At 47.5% G+C, this 21883-nt stretch overlaps 10 protein-coding genes and 1 non-coding gene across 11 annotated transcripts; 4 read left to right on the plus strand and 7 right to left on the minus strand.

The window, feature by feature from the left end:
• The first annotated feature begins 261 nt into the window (after window positions 1-261).
• On the plus strand, window positions 262-2097 carry BKA55DRAFT_579325 (transmembrane amino acid transporter protein-domain-containing protein). Its single transcript, XM_046193839.1, has 5 exons — window positions 262-621; window positions 671-685; window positions 739-921; window positions 975-1206; window positions 1256-2097. Exons 1-5 carry the CDS (start codon window positions 279-281, stop codon window positions 2043-2045), a joined length of 1563 nt encoding a protein of 520 aa, XP_046044464.1. The 5' UTR covers window positions 262-278; the 3' UTR covers window positions 2046-2097.
• Window positions 2098-2360: 263 nt separating this feature from the next.
• BKA55DRAFT_652231 (uncharacterized protein) lies at window positions 2361-3987 on the minus strand. The gene is made up of 6 exons (XM_046197336.1): window positions 3892-3987; window positions 3586-3813; window positions 3325-3527; window positions 3182-3270; window positions 2968-3132; window positions 2361-2911 (listed from the first exon to the last, which is right to left on the minus strand). Exons 1-6 carry the CDS (start codon window positions 3910-3912, stop codon window positions 2583-2585), a joined length of 1035 nt encoding a protein of 344 aa, XP_046044465.1. The 5' UTR covers window positions 3913-3987; the 3' UTR covers window positions 2361-2582.
• A 1048-nt stretch (window positions 3988-5035) lies between these two features.
• Window positions 5036-6127, minus strand: BKA55DRAFT_579328 (glutathione S-transferase). The gene has a single exon (XM_046193840.1). It carries the CDS (start codon window positions 5977-5979, stop codon window positions 5305-5307), a length of 675 nt encoding a protein of 224 aa, XP_046044466.1. The 5' UTR covers window positions 5980-6127; the 3' UTR covers window positions 5036-5304.
• A 333-nt stretch (window positions 6128-6460) lies between these two features.
• BKA55DRAFT_t281 lies at window positions 6461-6550 on the minus strand. The gene has a single exon. It is a non-coding gene; the product is annotated as a tRNA-Ala (tRNA).
• A 104-nt stretch (window positions 6551-6654) lies between these two features.
• BKA55DRAFT_694876 (uncharacterized protein) lies at window positions 6655-7648 on the minus strand (the record flags this gene model as incomplete). The annotated part of the gene is made up of 5 exons (XM_046200093.1): window positions 6655-6882; window positions 6932-6990; window positions 7049-7267; window positions 7324-7557; window positions 7603-7648. 5 exons carry the CDS (start codon window positions 7646-7648, stop codon window positions 6655-6657), a joined length of 786 nt encoding a protein of 261 aa, XP_046044467.1.
• Window positions 7649-9057: 1409 nt separating this feature from the next.
• BKA55DRAFT_579333 (chaperonin 10-like protein) lies at window positions 9058-10697 on the plus strand. Its single transcript, XM_046193841.1, has 4 exons — window positions 9058-9364; window positions 9413-9446; window positions 9493-10135; window positions 10183-10697. Exons 1-4 carry the CDS (start codon window positions 9188-9190, stop codon window positions 10487-10489), a joined length of 1161 nt encoding a protein of 386 aa, XP_046044468.1. The 5' UTR covers window positions 9058-9187; the 3' UTR covers window positions 10490-10697.
• Window positions 10178-12027, minus strand: BKA55DRAFT_708579 (uncharacterized protein). Its single transcript, XM_046200740.1, has 3 exons — window positions 11717-12027; window positions 11167-11674; window positions 10178-11112 (listed from the first exon to the last, which is right to left on the minus strand). Exons 1-3 carry the CDS (start codon window positions 11975-11977, stop codon window positions 10658-10660), a joined length of 1224 nt encoding a protein of 407 aa, XP_046044469.1. The 5' UTR covers window positions 11978-12027; the 3' UTR covers window positions 10178-10657.
• A 379-nt stretch (window positions 12028-12406) lies between these two features.
• On the plus strand, window positions 12407-13523 carry BKA55DRAFT_708592 (kinetochore Sim4 complex subunit FTA2-domain-containing protein; the record flags this gene model as incomplete). Its single annotated transcript, XM_046200741.1, has 2 exons — window positions 12407-12601; window positions 12678-13523. 2 exons carry the CDS (start codon window positions 12407-12409, stop codon window positions 13314-13316), a joined length of 834 nt encoding a protein of 277 aa, XP_046044470.1. The 3' UTR covers window positions 13317-13523.
• BKA55DRAFT_666911 (Alpha/Beta hydrolase protein) lies at window positions 13186-16309 on the minus strand. Its single transcript, XM_046197794.1, has 6 exons — window positions 16240-16309; window positions 15791-16186; window positions 15463-15736; window positions 15133-15414; window positions 14430-14702; window positions 13186-14382 (listed from the first exon to the last, which is right to left on the minus strand). Exons 1-6 carry the CDS (start codon window positions 16300-16302, stop codon window positions 13679-13681), a joined length of 1992 nt encoding a protein of 663 aa, XP_046044471.1. The 5' UTR covers window positions 16303-16309; the 3' UTR covers window positions 13186-13678.
• A 275-nt stretch (window positions 16310-16584) lies between these two features.
• Window positions 16585-18997, plus strand: BKA55DRAFT_579339 (fungal-specific transcription factor domain-containing protein). Its single transcript, XM_046193842.1, has 4 exons — window positions 16585-16738; window positions 16797-16980; window positions 17034-18470; window positions 18519-18997. Exons 2-4 carry the CDS (start codon window positions 16863-16865, stop codon window positions 18884-18886), a joined length of 1923 nt encoding a protein of 640 aa, XP_046044472.1. The 5' UTR covers window positions 16585-16738; window positions 16797-16862; the 3' UTR covers window positions 18887-18997.
• Window positions 18998-19320: 323 nt separating this feature from the next.
• BKA55DRAFT_652253 (major facilitator superfamily domain-containing protein) lies at window positions 19321-21178 on the minus strand (the record flags this gene model as incomplete). Its single annotated transcript, XM_046197337.1, has 3 exons — window positions 19321-19510; window positions 19637-21065; window positions 21098-21178. 3 exons carry the CDS (start codon window positions 21176-21178, stop codon window positions 19341-19343), a joined length of 1680 nt encoding a protein of 559 aa, XP_046044473.1. The 3' UTR covers window positions 19321-19340.
• Between the last annotated feature and the right edge of the window lie 705 nt (window positions 21179-21883).

The raw sequence follows: 21883 nt of genomic DNA on the forward strand, positions 1-21883 counted from the left end.
AAGCCAGTTTCTAGAATCTAGACCCCTCGAGAATCGCGCATGCGGCAGTCTCCCCGCGTCTCCAACCCAAAGATTACACCAATACCAATAACTAATAGAGGGGTAGTGACGCTTATCAGCCACTACCCTATCATGGGGTATCATTCACCCCAGAATTAATCACACGCTAGTCTCCAACTCCAACGCTATGCTCCAACTCTCTTATCACTCTACGAGTCAGGATCTTCCCCAGAGTTTTACAGGGATGGTTTTACCCCAGACCTTATCATTGGACTTTGATGAAGAATCCACAAGGAGATATTGGTGGGTTCTTGATAAAGTTGAGCTTGGCGAAGACTGCCGGTGTCGATCGACAAGTGATAATAGACAGGTCGATCCCACCATTCGGAGTTCTGCATCATCTTGTTTCTTCATCATCTCTTATGAACATTACATCGACCAACATGAGTTCTTCTGAAGGAGAGAAAGGCGAGAAGCAGTCTGGTGGTATGCTCAGCAATGGGAGCATTGAGCTTGGAAGACAAGAGGGAGTTGACGATGGAGAGGTTTTCCAGAAAATTCCTGGAAAGGTTGACTTCCGCACTGTCGGGTGGATTCAGGCCTCTGTCATCTTTCTCAAGGGTAAGTCTTTGTTACATCTCGTTGAGGCTCGAGCTAACTCTTCTTCAAGTCATTTTTGCTACCGGTAAGTCTTCGAGACAACGTCTCCTCAAGACTCAGGCTAATTCTGCGCTACAGGCGTTCTCACAATCCCGAGTGCCATGTTCGTCCTTGGTGCTCTCCCAGGTGCGATCAATGTTCTTGGGTGGCAGGGTCTTAACACCTACTGCGCCATTGTCCAAGGAAACTTCCGAAATAGACACGCTGGCTGCCACAGTATCGCCGATATGGCTAATGTAGTTGGCGGTACTTGGCTAAAGGGTAAGGAAACCTGACTGGATGCTATGCACAAAGACTAACTGCCGCGGTTTCAGAGGTCGTTGGAGTTCTGTTCCTCGTTACATACGCCATTGTCGGTGCTTCAGGCATCTTCGGTACCTCTGTCGCGCTCAACGTTCTTAGCAACCATGCTATCTGTACCAATTGGTTCATGTTGGTGGCAACGATTGCTGTTCTTATCCTTGCTAGTGTTCGCAAGTTTGAGAAAATTGCGTGGCTTACTTGGGCTGGTTTCTTGACTGTCTACGTTGCTGTTTTCATCGTCGTGTAAGTCTCCTCTGTATTCTGCATCTTTTCTTAGCTAACATGTCTCAAGTGTTGGTGTTACGACCCTCGATCGACCAGCTGCAGCCCCCCAAACCGGAGACTACGACTTCGGCTACCATGTCATCGGCCATCCCACTTTTGTTGCCGCCATAACATCAGTCTCTACAATCTTTTGCAGTGGTGCTGGAACTTCCGCCTTCCTGCCAGTTATTTCCGAGATGCGCCGCCCTCGAGACTACAACAAGGCCGTATACCTGTGCATGGGTATCGTCACCGCTTCATACCTCACCTTCTCCCTTGTTGTCTACAGGTATTGTGGACAGTGGGTTGCTTCTCCGTCTCTGGGAAGTGCAGGCCCAACTATCAAGAAAGTAGCTTATGGGATCGGCCTAACTGGTCTCCTTGTCAGTGCCTGTCTGTATGTCCATGTCGCGGCCAAGTACCTCTTCGTTCGACTGCTTCGACACTCGGAGCACTTCCAGAAGAACACCGTCGTTCACTGGGCAGTTTGGCTGGGATGCACGACCGCCATGTCTGCTGTTTCCTTCCTTCTTGCTTCCGGAATCCCTATCTTTAACTACCTCCTGGCTCTCGCCGGAAGTCTCACCTTTTCGCCCCTCGCACTAGGTCTGCCTGGATATCTCTGGGTTTATGATCACCAACACTATCGAAAGGGAAAGATGTGGCAGGTCATCGTTTACTATCTCAACTGGTTGATGATTGCGCTGTCTGTGTTCTTGACTATTGGTGGAACTTATGGTGTTATTCAAAACATTATCGATGCTTATTCACAGGGACTTATTGGAGGAGCCTTTAGTTGTGACAATAATGATAGGTAGAGTCTTATGACGGAGGATTGGTTTATACTTTCAAATTCAAGCTTATTTAGCCCATTACCTCCCTTCTACATGACGAGAGTTTTCCAATACCCTTGAAATAGAGCACAGCGTAATGACGTGTGCTTTTGGGTAATCCGCCTATCTCACCAAGCGTGACAACATCCAGGATGATCTGAGGGCAGGGAATGAACCGCTGGAGGATTTGACGTCGGCCCGAATGCATTCGGTAGTCTGAGTGTGGATGTTGTTTGTAATAGTCAGTAGAATACCACCCTCGGTATAGTCAGACCTTACTTCTGAGCTAATTATAGAAGCCTATCTTCTATCATTTACGGAACTTTGAGGCTTCACGGTCTCTAAAAAGATCAACCAAGTCACGTTCCACTCAGTTCACTTATCGAGTATGTAACTGCCATCATATGGGATGCTTCCAGTGTGATAGCTCGTACAGCTTTGCTGTCGTAATCTCAACACGTCTCATTTCATAAATCATGTATCCATTTCCTCCAACGCCAAAGTCTAATGTTAGGAACACTATCACCCCAAATTTCGACTAGTACCGCTTTGTTCGCTCACGCTGCAAGCGTCTGGGTTCGCCAGTTCATGGGAAACGCGAATGTGAGTCACCAACTCGATCTCATCATCTCTTACGCCCCATTTTGCATATGACGATGGTGGTGCTTGTCCTTTGTATGTGCCGACCTTGGATGTTTGGCCTACTCCGATCCTTGTATGGTTACCGTAGCCGCTAAGCTGGTGCGAAGACGAGCGATTTGTAGACTTTTTGGATCGTATGATGAATCTTCGAAGGCCCGGGAGACAAACGACGATGACGGCGGTACTCATTTCGGCAAGAGTTAAGGTGTCTGTGCACTGGATCAGCTTACGTGTGTGAAATGGGGCTTTGGCGTCAAAAACGTACTGCCGGACTCGTCCTCAAGCTCAAAGTCGGTCGCATTGTATGCGATGAATCGGGAAAGGCTGACTATTAATGTAATGGTGCCCAAGGAAAAGACGCCAATAAGACCAATCTTTTGTTCTTTGCGCAAGTTCAAGTGCTTCAACAGGAAGAATGGATAGATGAAGACTAAGACCATGTTAAATAAGTCAAAAACAACGAGGCATTCGGAACATACTGAGCAAATCCGTCGAAAAGTTAAGAGCCCACTGAACACAGAAGGAAGGGTATGAGTTCCAAGCTGACTTCAGCTGATTTTCGATAGACCTGATTGATGCTAGTCAGTTCGCAAGCTTTGACAAGTCATACCATCAAGCTTACCAGTTATCGGAGAAAGGCAGGCATATGAGAGTGTTTGTGAGCACCGATGCGAGCAAAGCGCAACCCAGATAAATCGAGATTCCGAGTAACACACTTCTCAAGGTTTCCAGAACCCTGGGAATCAACGTCCAGTAAAAAAGAACAATGGATATCTTGGGAAAGTAAATCCCAGTATCAAAGAAGTACTCAGCCACCAACACAGTCTACAAGATAGTTGATCAGCGTCGTAGTTCTACTTTCCCAGCCGCTGTGTCGACATACCTTCAAATACTCTACTGAATCGACCACGAGTTCAGAACCGACCGCGGGGTTGTCGATGAGAATTTGGAGCGCAAGGGTTGAGCAGATAAACCATCCTAAGCTGAAAACCCATCCTAGCCATGCGAAAATATCAGAGAGGCTGAGTAAGCTCTGCTTGAGGAGGTGGTGCGCCCAGCATCGTAGAATCAGGACAACTAATGCCAAAACAAGCAGCACTGCTTGTATAGCCTACACAAGAAGCTTGGTTAGTAACAAAGAATGTGAAAAAGCCAAGCAGTCTGAATTGTACATATTCGACAAACATACAATAGAAGTATTGATATTCATTGGTGCTTGGCTTGCGGCCACAGCCTTGGGTTCTACCACCGAACAGAGATGCAACAGGAAGGGGACATGGGTAACTGAAGGTTTAAAGGAAAATTCCGCTGGTAAATGGCAGTACATTTAACTCTTAAAGTTTCACTGAGACTAACCACTAGAGTTTAGGGTTTAAAGCTCGACTTAGCTAGGCATTGGCACTATTCTTGATTTAGATTGTAGATGTCTGAGCGCTTCGGTGGCGGTAGCACATTCTCGGAATGATCCGCTAACAGCAGCCAACAACAAACTTGCCCCTCTGAAATAGACCTCGGCAGCATACCTGTCAAAGCATTGCACCATTAACAGAAGGAATATCTGGTATTTGGTACCTAAGTCCTTGACAATAGCCTCGAAAGGAACCTGAGCTGTCTGGAAAGATTTAGAGTACATTGATAGCCATCGCACACCACAACGTTAGGTCCATGTGTGTGGGACTGTGGATGTCGGGCCGCTTCCTGATCCTCACGGATCGACTTGGCACGAAATGCCAAGAAAATGAACATGGGTTCTGGAGAAGAACTGCAAGTATAGCGCGCTCAAAATGATGTGCATAGTTGTCTGGGGCAGCAGGACGACACGGCATTGATCGGCGCATACATACCTACATACTGTACCTACGTCTGCAAATCCGGACGTGGCCTAGATTGTGTTGTACGTACAAGTACGGTTGGTGAACAATGAACGCAATCAATTCAAGGCCGCCGTAATCTCAATGGGGTTAAGACAAACTTGATAAGCTCCATGTCCCCCTATTTTGATGATATCTTTTTCCGCTAGAAGCACCAACCACCTTCTCAGATAGGTAACAATTCCACTGTTCCACTGGCTGACGGACGCGCCACGCAACCACTAACTTGCGCTACCTAAAATTTTCATAGCGCCAGGGGCAAAAGCTCCTGCAAAATGACTCGAGGCAATAAATGGCTTCGGGCAACATCAGGGTGAATAACGCGGCTTTACCAATTTAAAATGTCTACTAGGAGGGCTATTTGCAGCTGAGATCTGTGGCTGAAAGTTTGTATTCGCTCATGACAACTATTAAATGTAGTGCACAGGGATGATGAATCCTTAGACATACAGCAGTCGTCGCGAGAGAGCAAGTGATAGGTATACCCGCCCCCTACTAGGCTTGTATATAACCAAGCTTCCTCCCTCCAGCCACTCTAAAGCTGTTAATTATGGGCACTCTCGTTATCCAAGTCCGTCATCATGAAGCAATCGCCAGCATATGCGCTAAGCAGGACCCCGTTATTGATATTGTCAGTCGACAATCCGTGGTGACCTTTTCCCGTGAGATCGCGACTATTGAGTTTTATTTCGATAAAACTAAATACCTTGTTTTACACTTCCTTCTTGGGTTTAAACCTCCTCCCCAGCCTTGACCTTCTCATACGCTCGCTTCACCTCAGGCAACGCCTGAACACGATCCAACCACGCCTTCACCTTAGGATAATCATCCAAACTCAAACCAGCATACTCATACTGTCTCATCCAAGGCTCAAAGTGAAAGTCAACGACATTCGGCTTATCCCCGGGCAGAATCCAGTCTCCACCATGTTTCTTCAGTTGCTCCTCCAAAACTCCAAAGCATCGATAGGCCTGGGCTTGATATCTCTCATATGCGTTGTCATTCTTGACATTGTTGTAATGTCTGAACCAGTTCGCTTGCCCAATAAACGGTCCTAGTGTACTAACGAGGAAGCTGATCCATGCGTCGACGTCAACTCGTCCTTGTTCGCCAGCTTCCTGTCGTGCGCCGAACTTGTTCTCGGTGTCGTAGACGCGCAGGATGTAGTTCATGCAGGCCATACTTTCCCAGCTTGTTACGTCCTTGTTTGGGTCTTCCAAGGCTGGAACGCGGCCATTGGGGTTGATCTTGAGAAAGCGTTCACCTTTGACACCATTGGGGGCGTCTCCGAACTGCCAGAGCTTGACGGTGTAGGGAACTTTGAGAGCCTCAAGCAGGATGGCCACCTTGAAAGGATTAGGGCCAGTATTATGGGCGTGGAGAATGAGGGGCTTGAGAGAAGACATGTTCGATATTTGTGTGTCTTGAGATTTGGGGAGTTGTGATTTTCTTGAGCAGAGTGAATTGTTGATATGGCTGATTGACAGGGAGCTGAGTGCAAACTTATATACTTTCTGGAAGGAACACGAAGTCTAGAAGCTACTGCTGGTGGAGATGATTTGAAATCACGTTTCAAACTACGTTATGAGGTTTCACTGGTGGTATCCTGACCCGTCTCTTCAATGCCGATGGTGAATTGGTGACGATGATTGGTAGGCTGCAACATCATGACATATGTAGTGGAGATGAATGGGGTCGCTACGACAAAAATGGAGTTGGAGGCCAATACATAAGGTACCTACTTTCAGTTGCAATGCCATTTCTTCATAAAACACCCAGCAACTCACAGATATTGCCCAAGTCTCATATAAATACAAAAGAAAACTGGCCCAGACCAGAGCGACAAAGGACAAAAAGATGGTACAGGTGGATTCTAACCACCTAAGTTGGACGAACAGGGAATCGAACCCTGGACCACTCCCAGATTATTCTGACGAATTATGCTAAGGGAGTATTATACCACTAAACCATTCGCCCGAACGATTTCTGATTGGTTGAGATAGTCGTTGACTTTTGATGAATATGATCGGGGGATTGAACAGTTTCATTGAGAGAGAACTCTATTACAGCGACAGCTACAACTAATTAATGACATATCCACCGTCAACCATCATCGCAGCTCCCTGCACAAAGCTTGCTTTACTACTGGCAAGAAATAATATACAATCAGCCACTTCTTGCGGGCTGCCCATTCGACCCATTGGAGCGATGTTAATTGCAGGACTCAAGACATCAGCTTGAGGTCGGGTCATAGCTGTATCAATAAGGCCCGGACAAACGGCGTTGACACGGATGAGATCTTTAGAATACTATATAAGTCAGTAACATTATCAAACCCTGTGACGGCGAAGAACATACATCGATAGCATCGCATCTCGTCATGCTAATCACGGCTGCTTTACTACCGCAGTATGCCGCTACAGTTGACAATGTCAGCACAAAATTCCACTGTGGAGTTCTTACATCTTCACTTACGTGCTGCTGGACGACCGACCACTCCCAATTGTGAGGCGATATTAACAATGCTTCCTCGGACTCCAGGTCTTCCATCATGAGTAGGCAGAGGGTCTTGCTTAAGCATGCGCTGAATGGCAGCGCGGGAGGATAGCCAACATCCGCGGTAGTTGACATTGTTTATCATATCGAATTCCTCAACAGAAGACTCATGGGACCTCTTGTTATTACTCAACACGCCTATGATACGATCAGCCTTTAACAGAATCACTCTTCAGTAGCAAGACAATTCTTACCGGCGCCATTGACGACATAGTCTACCCTTCCAAATCTTGAAATAGTTTCACTGTAGAGTTTGTCGATGTCTTCCTCTTTGGAGATGTCTGTTGGAACAGCATGGACTTGAACACCCTGGAAGGTCTCTATTATGGCCAGCTCTGTGTCATCGAGCTTGTCGGAATCACGGTCAACTATAACAATCCTCTTACATCCTTCCCGCGCAAAGGATAAAGCTGTCTCGCGGCCGATACCTTGCAATTGATTAGCTAGATCCAGCAGAAGTTACAGGTTCTTACCTGAAGCAGCCCCAGTCACCAGTGCGACGCCGTTGAAGATCGACATTGTTCTTGCTTTAGATTCGAGAACTCTTTGATGACAATTTCGAAACGATTGAACTGAGGGGAAACTCTGTACGTGGCGATACCGGCGTAGTTCTTATCTCAGGGTCACAGTAACATACGTGCCGACCGAGATGGATACCAGACATGGGCTGTGAAACCAATGACGCTAAGCTCCAACGTTATCGTTATCAGTGTTATCTTATCTCTGCAGTGGAGTTACTCCAACCTCTGGGGTGAGTTGGAGTCGCCCTCCAAGGCCCTCAATCGATCGTCCGAGTGCAGGGTAGGGTTATTATCATGAACTCGTTCGGTTTTTAACATGCTTTGCATGAACTACTCGGTGGTACATTGTATCTTGTATCCGCTATATCGACGACTAATCAAGTCTCACCTTTGGGGTTTCGACCTTGATCTTTAGCTACCAACGAGAAGGTTTAGACGTTTGTCGGAAAGCTAGGTAATCAGAACCACGAAACATGGTGCGTTGGGTAAGTCTGCGTTCATGTGATTTTGCACCATAGGCTTCGTCTCAATGAGATTCAATTCAAACTATCATCTAAATCATTTTACAATTATAATACTTATGCAAAAGTCAATTTTTTCGGCAAATGCTTCTGCCATTGTGGGTTTTCTCAGTCATAACACTCAAGCTTGCTTCTGATTTATGTGCGTGACCTGCGTGTAAACTCAGAGACACTCAAGCGAGCGGTACGATTAGCCTCATCTGAAGATCATAAGCTGATGAAAATCCCTTATCAGAGACCCTTATCTGATAGCTCGGTAAGTAAGGAGATATTGATGGGTCCTGTCTCACACCACTGCACACTCATCTTTGACAGGAGACTCCACCGTAGCCAAGACTGAATGAGGCGGAATCAAGTCATATCCCCATTTTTGCAAGCGAGATCGGCTTTATCACGGAATCCTATTTCGAATCGCTCCTGATTTTATGTTTATGTATATCCGGATTGCTGGGAAATTCTTTGGGATACGCGACGCGTAAGGAACAATGAGCAGCGATGAGACAGCCCAGATGACTGAGAGACAAATAATGTGCCAAACCATGAATATGCTTTCGGTTCTTGTTGATAAGGCAAACATTGTCGAGAGAGCGAATTAAAAGCATGGAATTCCCATCTGATTCGCATCCACAATCTGCCATCTTCCTTCTTTACGGCTTCCGACTCACTCGATCGGGTCCGCATCGGCTCAGGCCGCGCTAACCAGGTCCAACGTCTCTTGAATCCGGGGAAAGGTCTAAAGGAAGTCAAAACAAGTAAGATCATCCTTTCCCCCGCATCTGAAGTCTCAAAGTCGTTACATCGACAAAAAAACACGAATTAAAACGATGTATTTTGATGCACGACAAGTGAGATTTGGTGCTTGCGGCTGCATTGCGGAACTCGTGATGCGGATCCCCCATGTCGGATGGTGGGGCAGTGAACTGACTTGATCGTACGTGAACTTAAACCTGGGAGCTATATAAAGACGCTGTCGATCGCTGTCTTTTGAGCGAAGGAAAAGAGAAAATTGGACGATTATGAGACTACCGATAACTTCATTTACAAAACTTTTTAATCAACAATTCCGTGGGCCTGTATCCAGGAACATAAATCGGTCTTTCTACGCCACCATGAGAGCTGCTAGGTATTACGGTATCAAGGACATTCGTGTCGAGCGGGTTCCTGAACCATCAGTGCAGCCTGGACAAGTCAAGGTCAGACTTTCTCATTGTTCAGATATTCATAGATGCTAATAGTCCCAGGTTGCCCCAAAATTTGTTGGAATCTGCGGTACAGGTAAGGAACAAATCCCAAAGCCTAGCCAAATGCTGACAAGCACCAGATTTACACGAATATCTTGGGGGACCGAACTTCTGCCCAACCAAGCCTCACCCTCTCACATCTGAAAGTATCCCCGTAACACTAGGCCATGAATTCTCAGGCATCATCTCCGAAGTCGGCCCAGGCGTGACTGGCTTCGAAGTCGGTCAGCCCTGCGCAGTCCAGCCAACCCTCTTCTGCGGCCACTGCGCTGCGTGCCACACCAGCGCCGAGAACGTCTGCCATACCGGTGGGTTTCTCGGCCTCTCTGGTGGTGGTGGAGGTCTTTCCGAATCAGTTTGTGTAAACGCCACACACGTCTTCGCGCTGCCAAAAGATCTACCCCTGGAGATCGGAGCACTTGTCGAGCCGCTTTCTGTGGCGTGGCATGCTATGTCTGCGGCGCCGGAGATCAATGAGAAGTCCAAGGTTGCAATTTTGGGTGGTGGACCGATTGGTTTGGCGATGATTTTGTGCTTGAAGGCCAAGGGGGTTAGTGAGATTATTGTTTCCGAGGTTGCCGCCTCGAGACAGGAGTTTGCGCGGCAGTTTGGTGCAACCAAGGTTGTGAACCCGATCAAAGAGGATCTCAACCAGATTGTTCTTGGCTTGACTGGTGGTTTGGGTGCTGATGTTGTTTTTGATTGCGCTGGTGTACCAGCAAGGTGAGTTTTCTTCCACCAGACTCCGTGAAGATACTGACAGTGAATAGTGTTAAAGGTGCTTGCGAAGTCGTGAGAACAAGAGGCACTGTGGTAAACATCGCAATCTGGGAGAAGGAGATCCCTTTCAATCCTAATTGGCTGACCTTCAAAGAGAGTGCCTACAAATCCGTTTTAGGGTACCAACGGGAAGACTTCCAAGCGGTCATCGACAACCTCGCTTCAGGTGCAATTAAGCCTAGCCAGATGATCACCAGAAAGATCAAGATGGAGAATATTGTCGAGGATGGTATCAATGCGTTGATCACCGATAAGAACAACCAAGTCAAGATTCTGGTGGACATCAATGACAAATGAATTAACATGAAGGAAACAAGCAAGTAGGAGTTTGTGGAGTTCCATGAGAGCGTGTTGAGAGATAGCGAGCAGTCGTTTCAGTGATAATGTTTATATGTCCAATGTTACTGAGTACATGCTCTGTGGCCTTCCATGTTAACCAGAGAACCCACTGCCAATGTCCCCCAACTATACAAATTGACGCTTTGTGAATGAAAGATGAATGCCCTCAAAGTCGCTGTCATCATCTGAGTCCCGCTTTCGCTTTGTAGTAGACGAGTTCAAGATTTCAGTCACTTTCGAGTCTTCCGAAGTAACTGACCCATTATCATCTTGTCCCGCCCCTTGCTGTTCTTCATCATCGGAGTGAGCCCTACTAGAAGAAGCTGCTTTGGGCTGACCATGAGACTCAACCGGCTTAGAAATAATCAAGGCTTCAGATGTCAGATCAACATAACTCCATTCAACTTCAAAAATATTTCCAGCCAGGATATGCATAAACCACAGTGCTAGGTTGACAGTCCAGGCGTCGAGGGACGGTCTCTGACCTTGACTGTAGTTTTTCCAGGGAATGGAGACGTATTCCATAAGCCCGTTATTGATGAGCTCATTTCTTAGCAAATTCACGTTTTGTGAATTGTTGACTAGCCTCGTAAGCCAATGGAAGGTTGGAAAGTCTCGGAAAGAAAGGGACTCACTGGACTTGTCCTCTCGCGGCATGATGCGAAATATGAATGCTTCTTCACCCGTCAATATACATCCATATCGACACATATGCTGAATGCAATAAGTATAAGCCTGTCTAATGGGCCAAGCATAATTATCAGATGTCTTTCCCCGCATAAAAGCCCCAGAATCATCTAGGATTCCGCCATTGAAGATACGCTCACTCTTCCATTTTGTGGAGATCTTGTACTCTTTTGGAAATCTCTCCTGACAATCAGATATTGTCGTATCGCCAGCCTTTGATGAGAGTGGACTAGATGCAATAGACCCAGAATCTGGCTGCAGTCTCGACAATGATTGTAATTTTGTATGTGTTGTCTTTGCAGAGCCTTTGCGTAATGGCTGATGGCGCTGCTTTTCGTGTTGTTTGGGAGGCGAGGGAAATACCTCTTTGCCTGATGGGGGATCCCCTTTGCTCCAGATGACGGGATGGAAAAGATCCTGAATAGGGTCAAGGGCGGCAGTGACAACTGATTTGTTCTACTTGTTGATTAGATCTCTGGTATCGTCCTCATTGCGTACGATGCAGTCAGCTTGCCAGTGAAGTCTTGGATATGGGTCAAGAGTTCGGTCTCTGCGACATGCCTCTTGAAGCAAAACTCCACCAAAGATGTTTTTCAGAATATTGATGTCTTCCAATTCTTCCCATTTCTTTATTTGTCTAGGCCAGTAATAGAGGGGACTTCGAGTGTTTGTCTTGCTCTTGGGGATTCGATGGCTGAGGGATGGATTCGGGTGGGTAAGTAGCTCAAGTGTTGACGTCGCCGGGGACGGCAGGGCCATCTTGATGTGAGGCTATACGTAATTTTACCGTGGCACGACCGGAATGTCACAATGTCTCATCCTTGAACACAATCTGTTCATTCTCATTGAAGGGAACATTCCACGCTTTTTAAAGTGTCCAGGCAATCAGATCAGGCTCTGGCAACTTCAGTTCATTCCATCCTGTTCATCCCCCCACCTCGGAGCTGAAGTCTGCATATTGATGTTGGTGATATCTCTGCAGCATTTCCACTCATGTTAGCCATTCACAGACCATGCGACCCCTCCACAGATGCCGCAATACTGCATGAAAACCTGATTATCGCTAAAAGCGGCCCGACGCGCATACGGACGATGGCCGCTAGCTATAAGGATACCGAAGGGCGAGGGCTAATGCCATGCCTATATTCGTCACAAATTCCTCGTTATCTCCTCTCTTGCTCTTTCAGCATGCCGAGGAAAAGACGCGTTTTATCATTTCCCCAGACGCTACCACCATGCGACGGGCCAAAGCTCAATGTCTTTCAGTATCACAAATCGCGCATTCAATGGCTTGAGAGACTCGATGAAGATGATGATGTGACCTCAAGCCAAGGTTATGTATTCCGGGCTCTCATCCGAGGTCGCGAGTACGCAGTAAAAATTGTATGTGACGATAATTCTCTTGCTAATTTTCTCCTTTCCAGAGGGCTTCTCTTACTCACAACGGCTTGCATGGCAGTTCAAGTTCTTTGACCCTATGAGTACCGCGTACTTTTGGGGGCCACTTCTAGGTGAAGATACACCTCTTGACACTGCAGCCTACTATACCGATCCATTCTACGCAGAATGCCGAGCGTATGGTCAGATACGCGAAGCTACCGATGGAAAGATTCTCAAACCAGATGTAGCTGTCCCCTGTCATGGATTCGTCTTCCTGGAATCAAAAGACCAGGAAGCCCTAGCGAACCGTAATATTGACCTTGGACTGGGTTCCGTGGATATGGATTATCAAAGGTCCACGATCGGAGGTCTAAGAGCCAGAGCTATCGTGAAAGAGATTGCATCTTCAAAAAGTGGTATCACCTCGGCGAGTATCAGAAAGATCCTAGGTAAAGTCGTCTCAATGAACAAAGCAGGGATATATAATATGGACATACGGATCGATAACTTCCGCGATGGACGAGTGGTAGACTTTGGGTCTTCTTGGACAGAGCCTCATGCTCTGCTGGACTCTTTGAGTTATGAAGCTGCTACTGAATCAAAGTTAGCGGATCGGGTTATGTTTGACCAGATGATTGAAGATGCAGAGTTGAAGAATCGTGGGGAGGTCAAAGCGATCCACCATATGCAGCTTAGGTCACAGACCCAATGGCAATGAAGATGGTTTTTATTCTTAGTGAACATGCAGGATACTAAAAGGTATGTAACCATACATGTCACCTGTTAATTTTGGCTTATAGCCCTCCTCGTTCTCTACTACTGAAAGGAAGTTGATACAAACATGAAGATTCCTGACACTGGCTAGTTGAGACATGCTACTTTTCAAGTGCATCAGCATTGGCAATATCAAGAGTGCCACTGGCACTCAAATTAGCAGTTGCAGGCCTCGTTTGCTATTATTAGATACGTGCATGCAGATTCAGCACCACCCCCACCTCAATGATGCAATACATGAGATGCTCTCATTGAAATCCCGATCAAGTATATTCTTCCATGGAGGGCAAAGAATGTAAGAAGCTCTCATTGCCGAACTTCTGTCCAAGGTGGAATGAAATAATAGCATATGCCGTGAATAACACAGGCAGTCCCATTCGCAACCCAATGCATCCAATGCCAGCCTGGGAACCGACTTCCAACGAACGCTCCCATACATCTCGCAGGGTTCAAACCCGCACCTCCGTACCCATATCTTGTAAAAGCACTAGCGAAGCTCATAGTACCAACACTCAAACCCACGAGAAATGGACCCAAGGCAGGACCTATGATTTTCGCTTGTCGTGGGTCCAGACCAACACCAAAAGCTAGGAACAGGAGAAGAGTAGATGACACTAACTCGACCACAAATATCTCCCTTGGCGGGACAATATCAGTGAACAGCCAGCATCCGCCAACCTTGAAGTCCCGACCTCCCCAGCTTGCTCTGACTAATAAGCCAGCCAAGGTACCGCCGCCGATTTGAGCTGCGACGTAGAGTATCAGACGCGGTAGTGAGCAAAGCCGAGCGCAGAAAGTCGCGAAGGTGATCAGAGGGTTGAAGTGTGCACCAGAAATCGCTCCAAAGGACGTGATGAACAATGTTATGAAGATCAAGTTGGTTATACCACCAATCAGTGGCCCGAGGAAGGTGGCATTGTCGAAGCTCCCAAAGCGTTGTGTTGGAGCAGCGGGAGCTATGTCTGGTGAAAGATTGACCCATATTGTGATATAAACAAACAGCAAAGTGCCTGTCGCCAGTTAATACTGAAATCTTGAGGCTGACAGGTGAAGTTACCAATTCCTTCAATAAGTGCCGCTTTCCACAGATCCAGGTTCTTGATCGGACGCATATCCATTAATTCCCAGAACGACATATGTGGCGTAGCATCTGGAGCATGATGCAGTAAGTGGTCATCTTCCGATGTACCTCCCTCAACGACATAAGCCTGATTGGCACCGAGTCTACCAGCGAAGGGCTGACTGTTGCTTCGATAATGAGGACCGGAAGGTTCTGAACTTGGGCTGGCTTCGACATCTCCGCCGTCGTGTGCCTTTCGCCGGTTCGTCACTCCCATCTTTGCAATGATCTGTGATTATTCTGGTTTCGCAGTGTATGAGTTCCGGAATTTCAAGGTAGACATCGTCGCCCGGTATTATATGGCGATAGCGGCCGCTCCTTGTAATTGACAGCGAGGTTTCACCGGTATTGTAATGTAAAGAGTTTTAAGATCTTACGGAAGCCGCTAGTAGCGTCTTACACATACTGACAATCGCTGACTAACGCTGACACAATGGAAACTGAACAAGGTTTAAGTGAAGACAAGTGGGAATCATCAGATTGAAGACATTTCAGTGAAAAATAATGGATCTTTGCTATGCCGACTTTTCCGAAGATGGTTATTGCGCATAATCCGCTATCGCAAACTCAATATTCACGGCTCGACGTCGTGTCTTCTTCAAGCACCCAGAGTGAAATCATAACTTCGTGAGTTTTGAACCATGCAGCAACCATTTAATTCCTTCCACTGTATCATCTGTTCTTCTCTCAACCTGTTTGGTCAATTGAGGGAAGAATTCCCAGAAGTGATGGGGCAGACCAGGATACAGATCTAGTCTCGTCGCAATATTCTCTTGTTGAAGTATATGCTCATAAATGATACTCTCGTCCCTCAAACCGTCAATCCCACAGACTTGGAAGTACGTCGGAGGTATTCCTGAGTGTCCTGATGGATGAACAGCAGGCACTGCGATCGGTGAGTCTGGGTCTGGCTTATACGCAGCTGCGAATAAGTCAGTCTCGCCCAAAGTAAATATTGCGGTTATCTTACCAACAAATAGCCGCGCCACTTCTTCTGGAGGTATAGTTACGTGTTTATTCTGCTCATGACTGATGTAGTCGTCCTTATACGTCTTGGGAACGAAGGGAGGAGGAAGAAGAGGGCCGACACTTAGGAACTGCCCAGCGACTTTTGCGGGAGATCCAAGGTCGCGGTTTTGATATACAACACCATTGGCGATGTTTGCTCCTGCTGAAGTGCCACCGACGATAAGGCCTGATGATGGCGACGCGGATGGGTGAACTTGCGTCGGATTTTGAGCGATCTGCCAAAAGTCAGTCCTGTTGCGAATAATAGCCGGCACAGAATAACCACATACCCATTGCAATGCGTCAACTCCATCATGAATAGCCTGAGGGAAAGGATGTTCAGGTGCAAGACGGTAGTCAAGGCAGACGACAATAATACCAGCTTTGAGGGCTAAGATTCTGTTGGACTCCATATCATCATGGCGCGTGCCTAGACAAAAGCCACCGCCATGGAAGAACAAGAGAATCGGAAGTTCATCCCCTGGAACAATATCTGATGGAGAATAAACATATGCGAGAATTTTGCTGCCGTCGCGAACAGGTATCTCAATATCTCGCTCGGTCAAGTCCGGAGGAGGGCCCCCTAGCGCGTCTCGCGCCTCATTTTTGTGCTTATTTGATGCAGCTCGAAGAGTTGGTATGTCAATATTGTTCGGAAGCGGCGGAGGGCTGGCGGATTTTAAGATCTGTTAGTGGGCGTTGTTAGTGTTGTTCTTGTCCGACTTTTGGTAGGGACGACACATGCCTCGAGAAAGTCGGGATCTGGTTGAGCACTGGCGAGGATTTCCGAACTAGGAGCCATTTTGAACTGCTCTATATATTGACTGGCCTTAAATTAGACCGACTAAGAAGTGGTTACATAAAGAAATAAATACAGCTTTAAGCAAACTGTCCAGCGAGCCTACGCATATTTCACAACGGACATGGAAACACCGCGTTTGACCGGGCCCACAACTGGAACTAAAGAACATGGCGCAACAAGGGCCCTCGATTGAAGCCAATCAACGGAAGGATCGGTAGATTGAGCTTCGGGAGTCCACATTCCCCCGCAAACGACAAACCTCGGAGCCGTTGATGCAACCCGGCTGCTCCAAACTCAACTTTATCGTACGTTGCATCGCGACATTCATCCATTGATCACAGCCTCGATCCGCCCCAAACATGACACAAGACAATCCAGAACGAACGACTCCACCTGAGACGTGGAAGGGCCATCGCGCCTGTTTTGAATGTAGACGGTACGTGAGCCTGCCCATACAGCTTCTTCATCCTACGTATGCTAATCCCTTGGAGCAGAAAGAAGACAAGATGTAAGCTACGATTTCCCATTTCTGAGATCTAGTTGACCAGGGTTCAGGCGACATGAGAAAACCCAACTGCGGTCTATGTACAAGAACTGGCCAATCCTGCACGTTTCCCACCAAGAGAAAGACGCCCCAGAGACGTCGCCAGGAGAGTCAGATTGACTCACAGAAGCTTGGTAAAGGCTCAAGTGTCCGCAGTGAATTGGTTGGGCGCTGACGCGTGAATCAGAACGTCTTGTTAGTCTGCTTGAGTCACGACTGAGCGATGGGCAAGATATCGACATGCTGCTGTCTCAAACGGAGCAGCTCCCAAGAGTTAACGATACATACACACCAAACTCTCTCGACAGAGAACAGGATCAGCCCATGAGAGACGATAGTGCTGATGAATCACAATCAGAAATTATAGTCATGGGGACAAGCATTATGGGCGAGGACTCAACCTCTCCAGCTTCGACTTTTCGCTCGACAGAACGAGACATACCTACATGGCTGGGTATACCGGTACCAGTCTTAACCGAACTCATCCACCTCTTTTTCGCTAAGACCCAAGGATGGCTTCCGCTTCTTCATAGGCCACGATTTTCCGCCCGGTTCATGAAGAATGGCGTCTTCGAGGAAAGGAACCACTCTAACACCGAGGCACTGCTGCTCTGCGGCATGTTTGCTTTGGCAGCTCGACACTCCACAAACTCATGGTTTCATGGCATTCCAGCACCAGATCGTGGTCAGGGCTTTATGGAGAAAGCCAATACATACTACGAAAAATGCCAATCCGACCAAGCACCAACTCTGGAATATCTTCAAGGCTGTATCTTGTTAGCCGCGTACGAGTATGCTTCCGGCCCGTCTCATCGCGCTTGGATCCTGGCTGGCGTTTGCGTCCGGTTAGCATACGACTTGAATCTGTGTAATATGGATGAGCAGGATGAATCGAAAGACTGGTCAGTTCTGGAGGAACAACGCCGTGCGTTTTGGATAACATGGGAAGTCGACACTTTTGGTTCCCTCATGTCAAGGCGGCCAAGTTCGATCAACCGCTCGATGATGGTGGTCAAACTTCCAGTCAGCGATGAAGTATGGTTTGCAGACCAACCCGTTGAGTCTCCCATTATTGATCCAAGACCCAGCGAGGTCTGGAAAATCCTTCTTGAATCTCAGAATCAAGACCCTCGAGCATGGTTCCTCGTGGCAAACATTCTCTTGAGTGTCGCGAGTGAATTCGCAGCTGGTCGGTTCACTTGTCAGCGGGATAAGGAGGAGCTCGTCGATGCTATTACTTGCTTTTCACTTGTCATGTCGCAGCGCTTTACTTTGGAAACACTGGAACGGGAGACACCCTCAGGCGATGCTGCAAGACATAACTGGATTATTGGGATACACCTCATGGTGACTTGTGCCCGGACGACCATTCAAGCCAGCTTCAAACCTCAAAGTCCGGAAGTATTGAGTCCGCCTCGTCATTTATCACGGATCTTCTATCATTGGTATCCGGACTATATCCCTGTATGCCAGCCTTTCCTCGCATGCTGTCTCTTATCAGACCGAGCATACCCGTCAAAGGAGATGGCTGATGCTCCATATACCGGTTACCATAACAGCGACCTAGTCAGTCTGGTCTTGTCGCAATATGCCTCTGTATGGAACCTTGCCTCAATTGTAATAAGTACGTTTCGACTGCTTTTCAACATCCTTGTATACTAACTAGAGACAGATCTGAGGGCTTCATTGATGCGCCATGACAAGGATAACTCATTTGAGAAGCGATTTGCGTTATTCTTCCCTTCACGTGTTCCCAATAATCGGAAAGATGACAAGCCCACCATAGGAGGACTTGATGGAGGGGAATTGAGGGTTGAGAACGTATCAGCAGAAAGCAGTTCTAGTGACAGTGAGCTGCAGCAACTTCTCCAGCCGACTGAATTGGGAGATGCACAGACTTTGATGACGGAACTTGCCAATATGGCTGGGAGAGGCTTGCCCAGATACGTGCAAGGAGACACTCAACCAGATTGGAACAGTGGGCTTTCTCTCAATTTTCTTGACGATGATCATCAGCATCTCAACTACCTACAGTTATAATAGTAGTAGTAATTGCTTGGGGAGCACATGCACCATGATGCAAAGACAGAAGCAAGTATTGTAGCAACGATAACACAAGATGAACCCTATACAAATGTTAATACACCTTATCTCCTATGAAGATCATTTCAAGCGCTTGAGATACGCTGCTGGCTGTAACTGACTTTGTCTTTGGTCTGGCATGGCACAGGCGATACAACCACGGCAAATGCTCGTTGGGAAAATTGGATATAACTGGGAGAGCGTAGTCTAACTGGCTGGAAATAGTTGGAATGATTAAACCTAATAGTGTCGCTTTCAAGCTCATGACAACGAGAACATCATGGCAATCCTAATCACGAGTCTGATTAAAGCTATGCACCGCAGTAATGGTCTTTAAATGACTAAACGTAGAAGGCTAAACACTCCATAACTTGCCCAGGACAGCTGAGAGGCTTCGTACAAGTGAGATTAATTAAGAGTTAGTGTTCTCCTGATGGCTCACTTCTGCTCTGCCCTCGAATTTCTTCTCCTGCATACTCGGCGGCACGATCTCATCAACCTCCAGGGTCTTAGAATTAATCTCAACAGGTGCATCAATGCTTGTATCAAACTCAGATTCTTGTTCGTTGATGAAGAAGCAAGCTTTTTTTTGTCAGCCGGTTTTGAATGGAATACGTAGATGGAACTTACATATGACCAAGAGAGCGCAGAAGGAAGCCGAAAAGATCCATGTGTTTCTAAATGCGATCAAGTACGCTTTCTTCATACCTAAAACTGCGGCCTGTACGATTTCAGGTGTAATGCCAGGTACAGCAGCTACTGCTTGTTTGTTCTGTGAAGCTAACCCTTGTATAAGTGCAGGCAGCGACGAGGCAGGCAGTCCTAGCGGTAGGGCTGCCTCGGCAATATTTTTGGGCAAGTTTTTGTCCAAAGCATTATGCAGGATGGCATTGTTGATTGCTAGACCAATTGACCCCCCTAGACTGCGAATACTAGTCATGAGAGCAGATGTGAGAGCGATCAGCTCCGGCGTTGTTGCAAATTGAGCAGAAACCATGGACAATGGAACGATGGAAGGGAGCGCAATGCCAGGGAGGATAGGATATATCCAAAAAGCATATCGAGGAGTGTCAATCTTTGAAGTTGCCAGTAGAATGAAGAAAGCCAGAAGACAGACGGCACCCAAGACGAGTGGTGGCCGAAGAGTCTTGCGTTTAGAGGACCATAAGCCAAAGGCAGGAGAGAACACGGCCGCTGCGATAAACAGGATGGCGAAGTTGACACTGCCTGAGAGGAAGCTGACATCGTAGACGAGAGATATCTGGAAGACGAAATAGGAGTTGGCTGCGAAGAAAGCAATACCTTCAACAAAGATAACAAATAGGGAGATGGCGAAGTTTCTGTGTCTCCATAGCTCATGGTGAAGCATGCCGTCCTTCTTGAACCTCCACTCATACACGATGAAGATGATCAGCACGGCGATGCCGATGATGAAAGGGGCGAGAATGTTGGCGCTGTCCCAGGAGTAGGGGTTTTGAGACCATGATAGGGCTATACAGAAAAGGACGAGTGCTGGCGCGAACAAAGCATATCCTACCCAGTCAAGACTCTTGATCTTCTGCGATATATCGAGGGAGATCTGTAGGTCTCGAGGCGGAGGATTATATCCAATGAGACAGCCCAGAGATGCAAGAGCGTAAAGACCGGCCGTCGCATACCAAAAAATGCGATAGTTGGAGTTATCACCATGACGGAGAAGTCCGCCTCCCATGAGTAAGGCAATGATAGCACCAAGCGCAGTCGATACACTTCCAACTGCTTGTCCAACAGGTCGATAATGCCGAGGAAGAATCTCAGACATGACAGCAACAGAGAGGGACTGGCTTCCATAATTGAGACCCAAGATAGCGAACCCGGCGATGAGAGTTCCGGAGCTTTGAGCTCGGGACACGATGATGCTACCCACTACGCCAGCAAGTGGCATAACGACGAGGATGGCTTTGCGGCCCCAGTAATCAGCGACTTGACCGATGGGAGGATTTAGGACGACGGTAAGGATTGTGATGCAGGATGAGTACCAGACAGTCTGTCCATTACCGCCGACGACTTGGGCCATGGTATTTGCCAAGAGGCCTGTGCCGACGAGAGAAAGGATTTGCGTCAGGTATATGATGTTGACGGCCTGGGCTTTGATTAGCTTGGAGGTGTTGAAAGTGCAGAGTGACTTACGAAAAGGCAGATTATCGTTTTGGAGTGGATTTGAGTAGCACCTTGCTCAAAAGGAGCGTGGATGGGAGATTGGGAAGCCATGTTGGCGATGCAACTCAGAAGCCGAATGCTGGAGAAGCAGGGATGTGCCAGTAGCAAAACGCCGTGGGACTCAGCTTTATTATATCAGAAGTTGCAGACAAGGTGCATCGGTGCTTGAATGCCGGTGGCTGAACGCATGCTGGTTGTTACGGTATTTTGCGAAGGTGTCGGAGCAAATGGCGGGAGTATGGGTGGCGTGTTCCCCAGGTTTACCCCAGCCAGACTTGCCAAATTGAGATCTGGGGTAGCGTTGACAGATGCCATCGGGATGGTGGAGACGGCATTCACGTTGACCGTGGGTCCGTAGGTCAGGTCGCGGTAGTAAGACGCGCCGCCCATTTAGCACCGCCCTTTCAAACAGCAGTATCCTGTCTTTGGTGAGGCCAGATAGAAACAGCTCGGCTTCTGACGGAGTCAGTGACTGAAGGTCAAGATCAAAAAAACAATACGCATGTTCAGAAGACTTCCCGTGGATAGAATAGGGCGACATTACGTATAATGGTTTGAGTGGTAGACCTACTGGTCTTGCGAGTAGTCTACAGTATAAGCTAAGGCGCGGGGCTTTTGGTGGTTACCCATTGGTTCACACTGAAGCGATAGCGAGTCCGCAGACTATCCGGGTCATGTGTAAAGCTATTGGAGAAATCATCGCTTGGTAATCGGGGCAACGAGAGAGAGAGAGAGAGAGAGAGATGTGGCTTTTTA

Source organism: Fusarium redolens (assembly GCF_020744475.1).
Source record: "Fusarium redolens strain MPI-CAGE-AT-0023 chromosome Unknown BKA55scaffold_17, whole genome shotgun sequence".
NCBI classification, from domain to species: domain Eukaryota; kingdom Fungi; phylum Ascomycota; class Sordariomycetes; order Hypocreales; family Nectriaceae; genus Fusarium; species Fusarium redolens.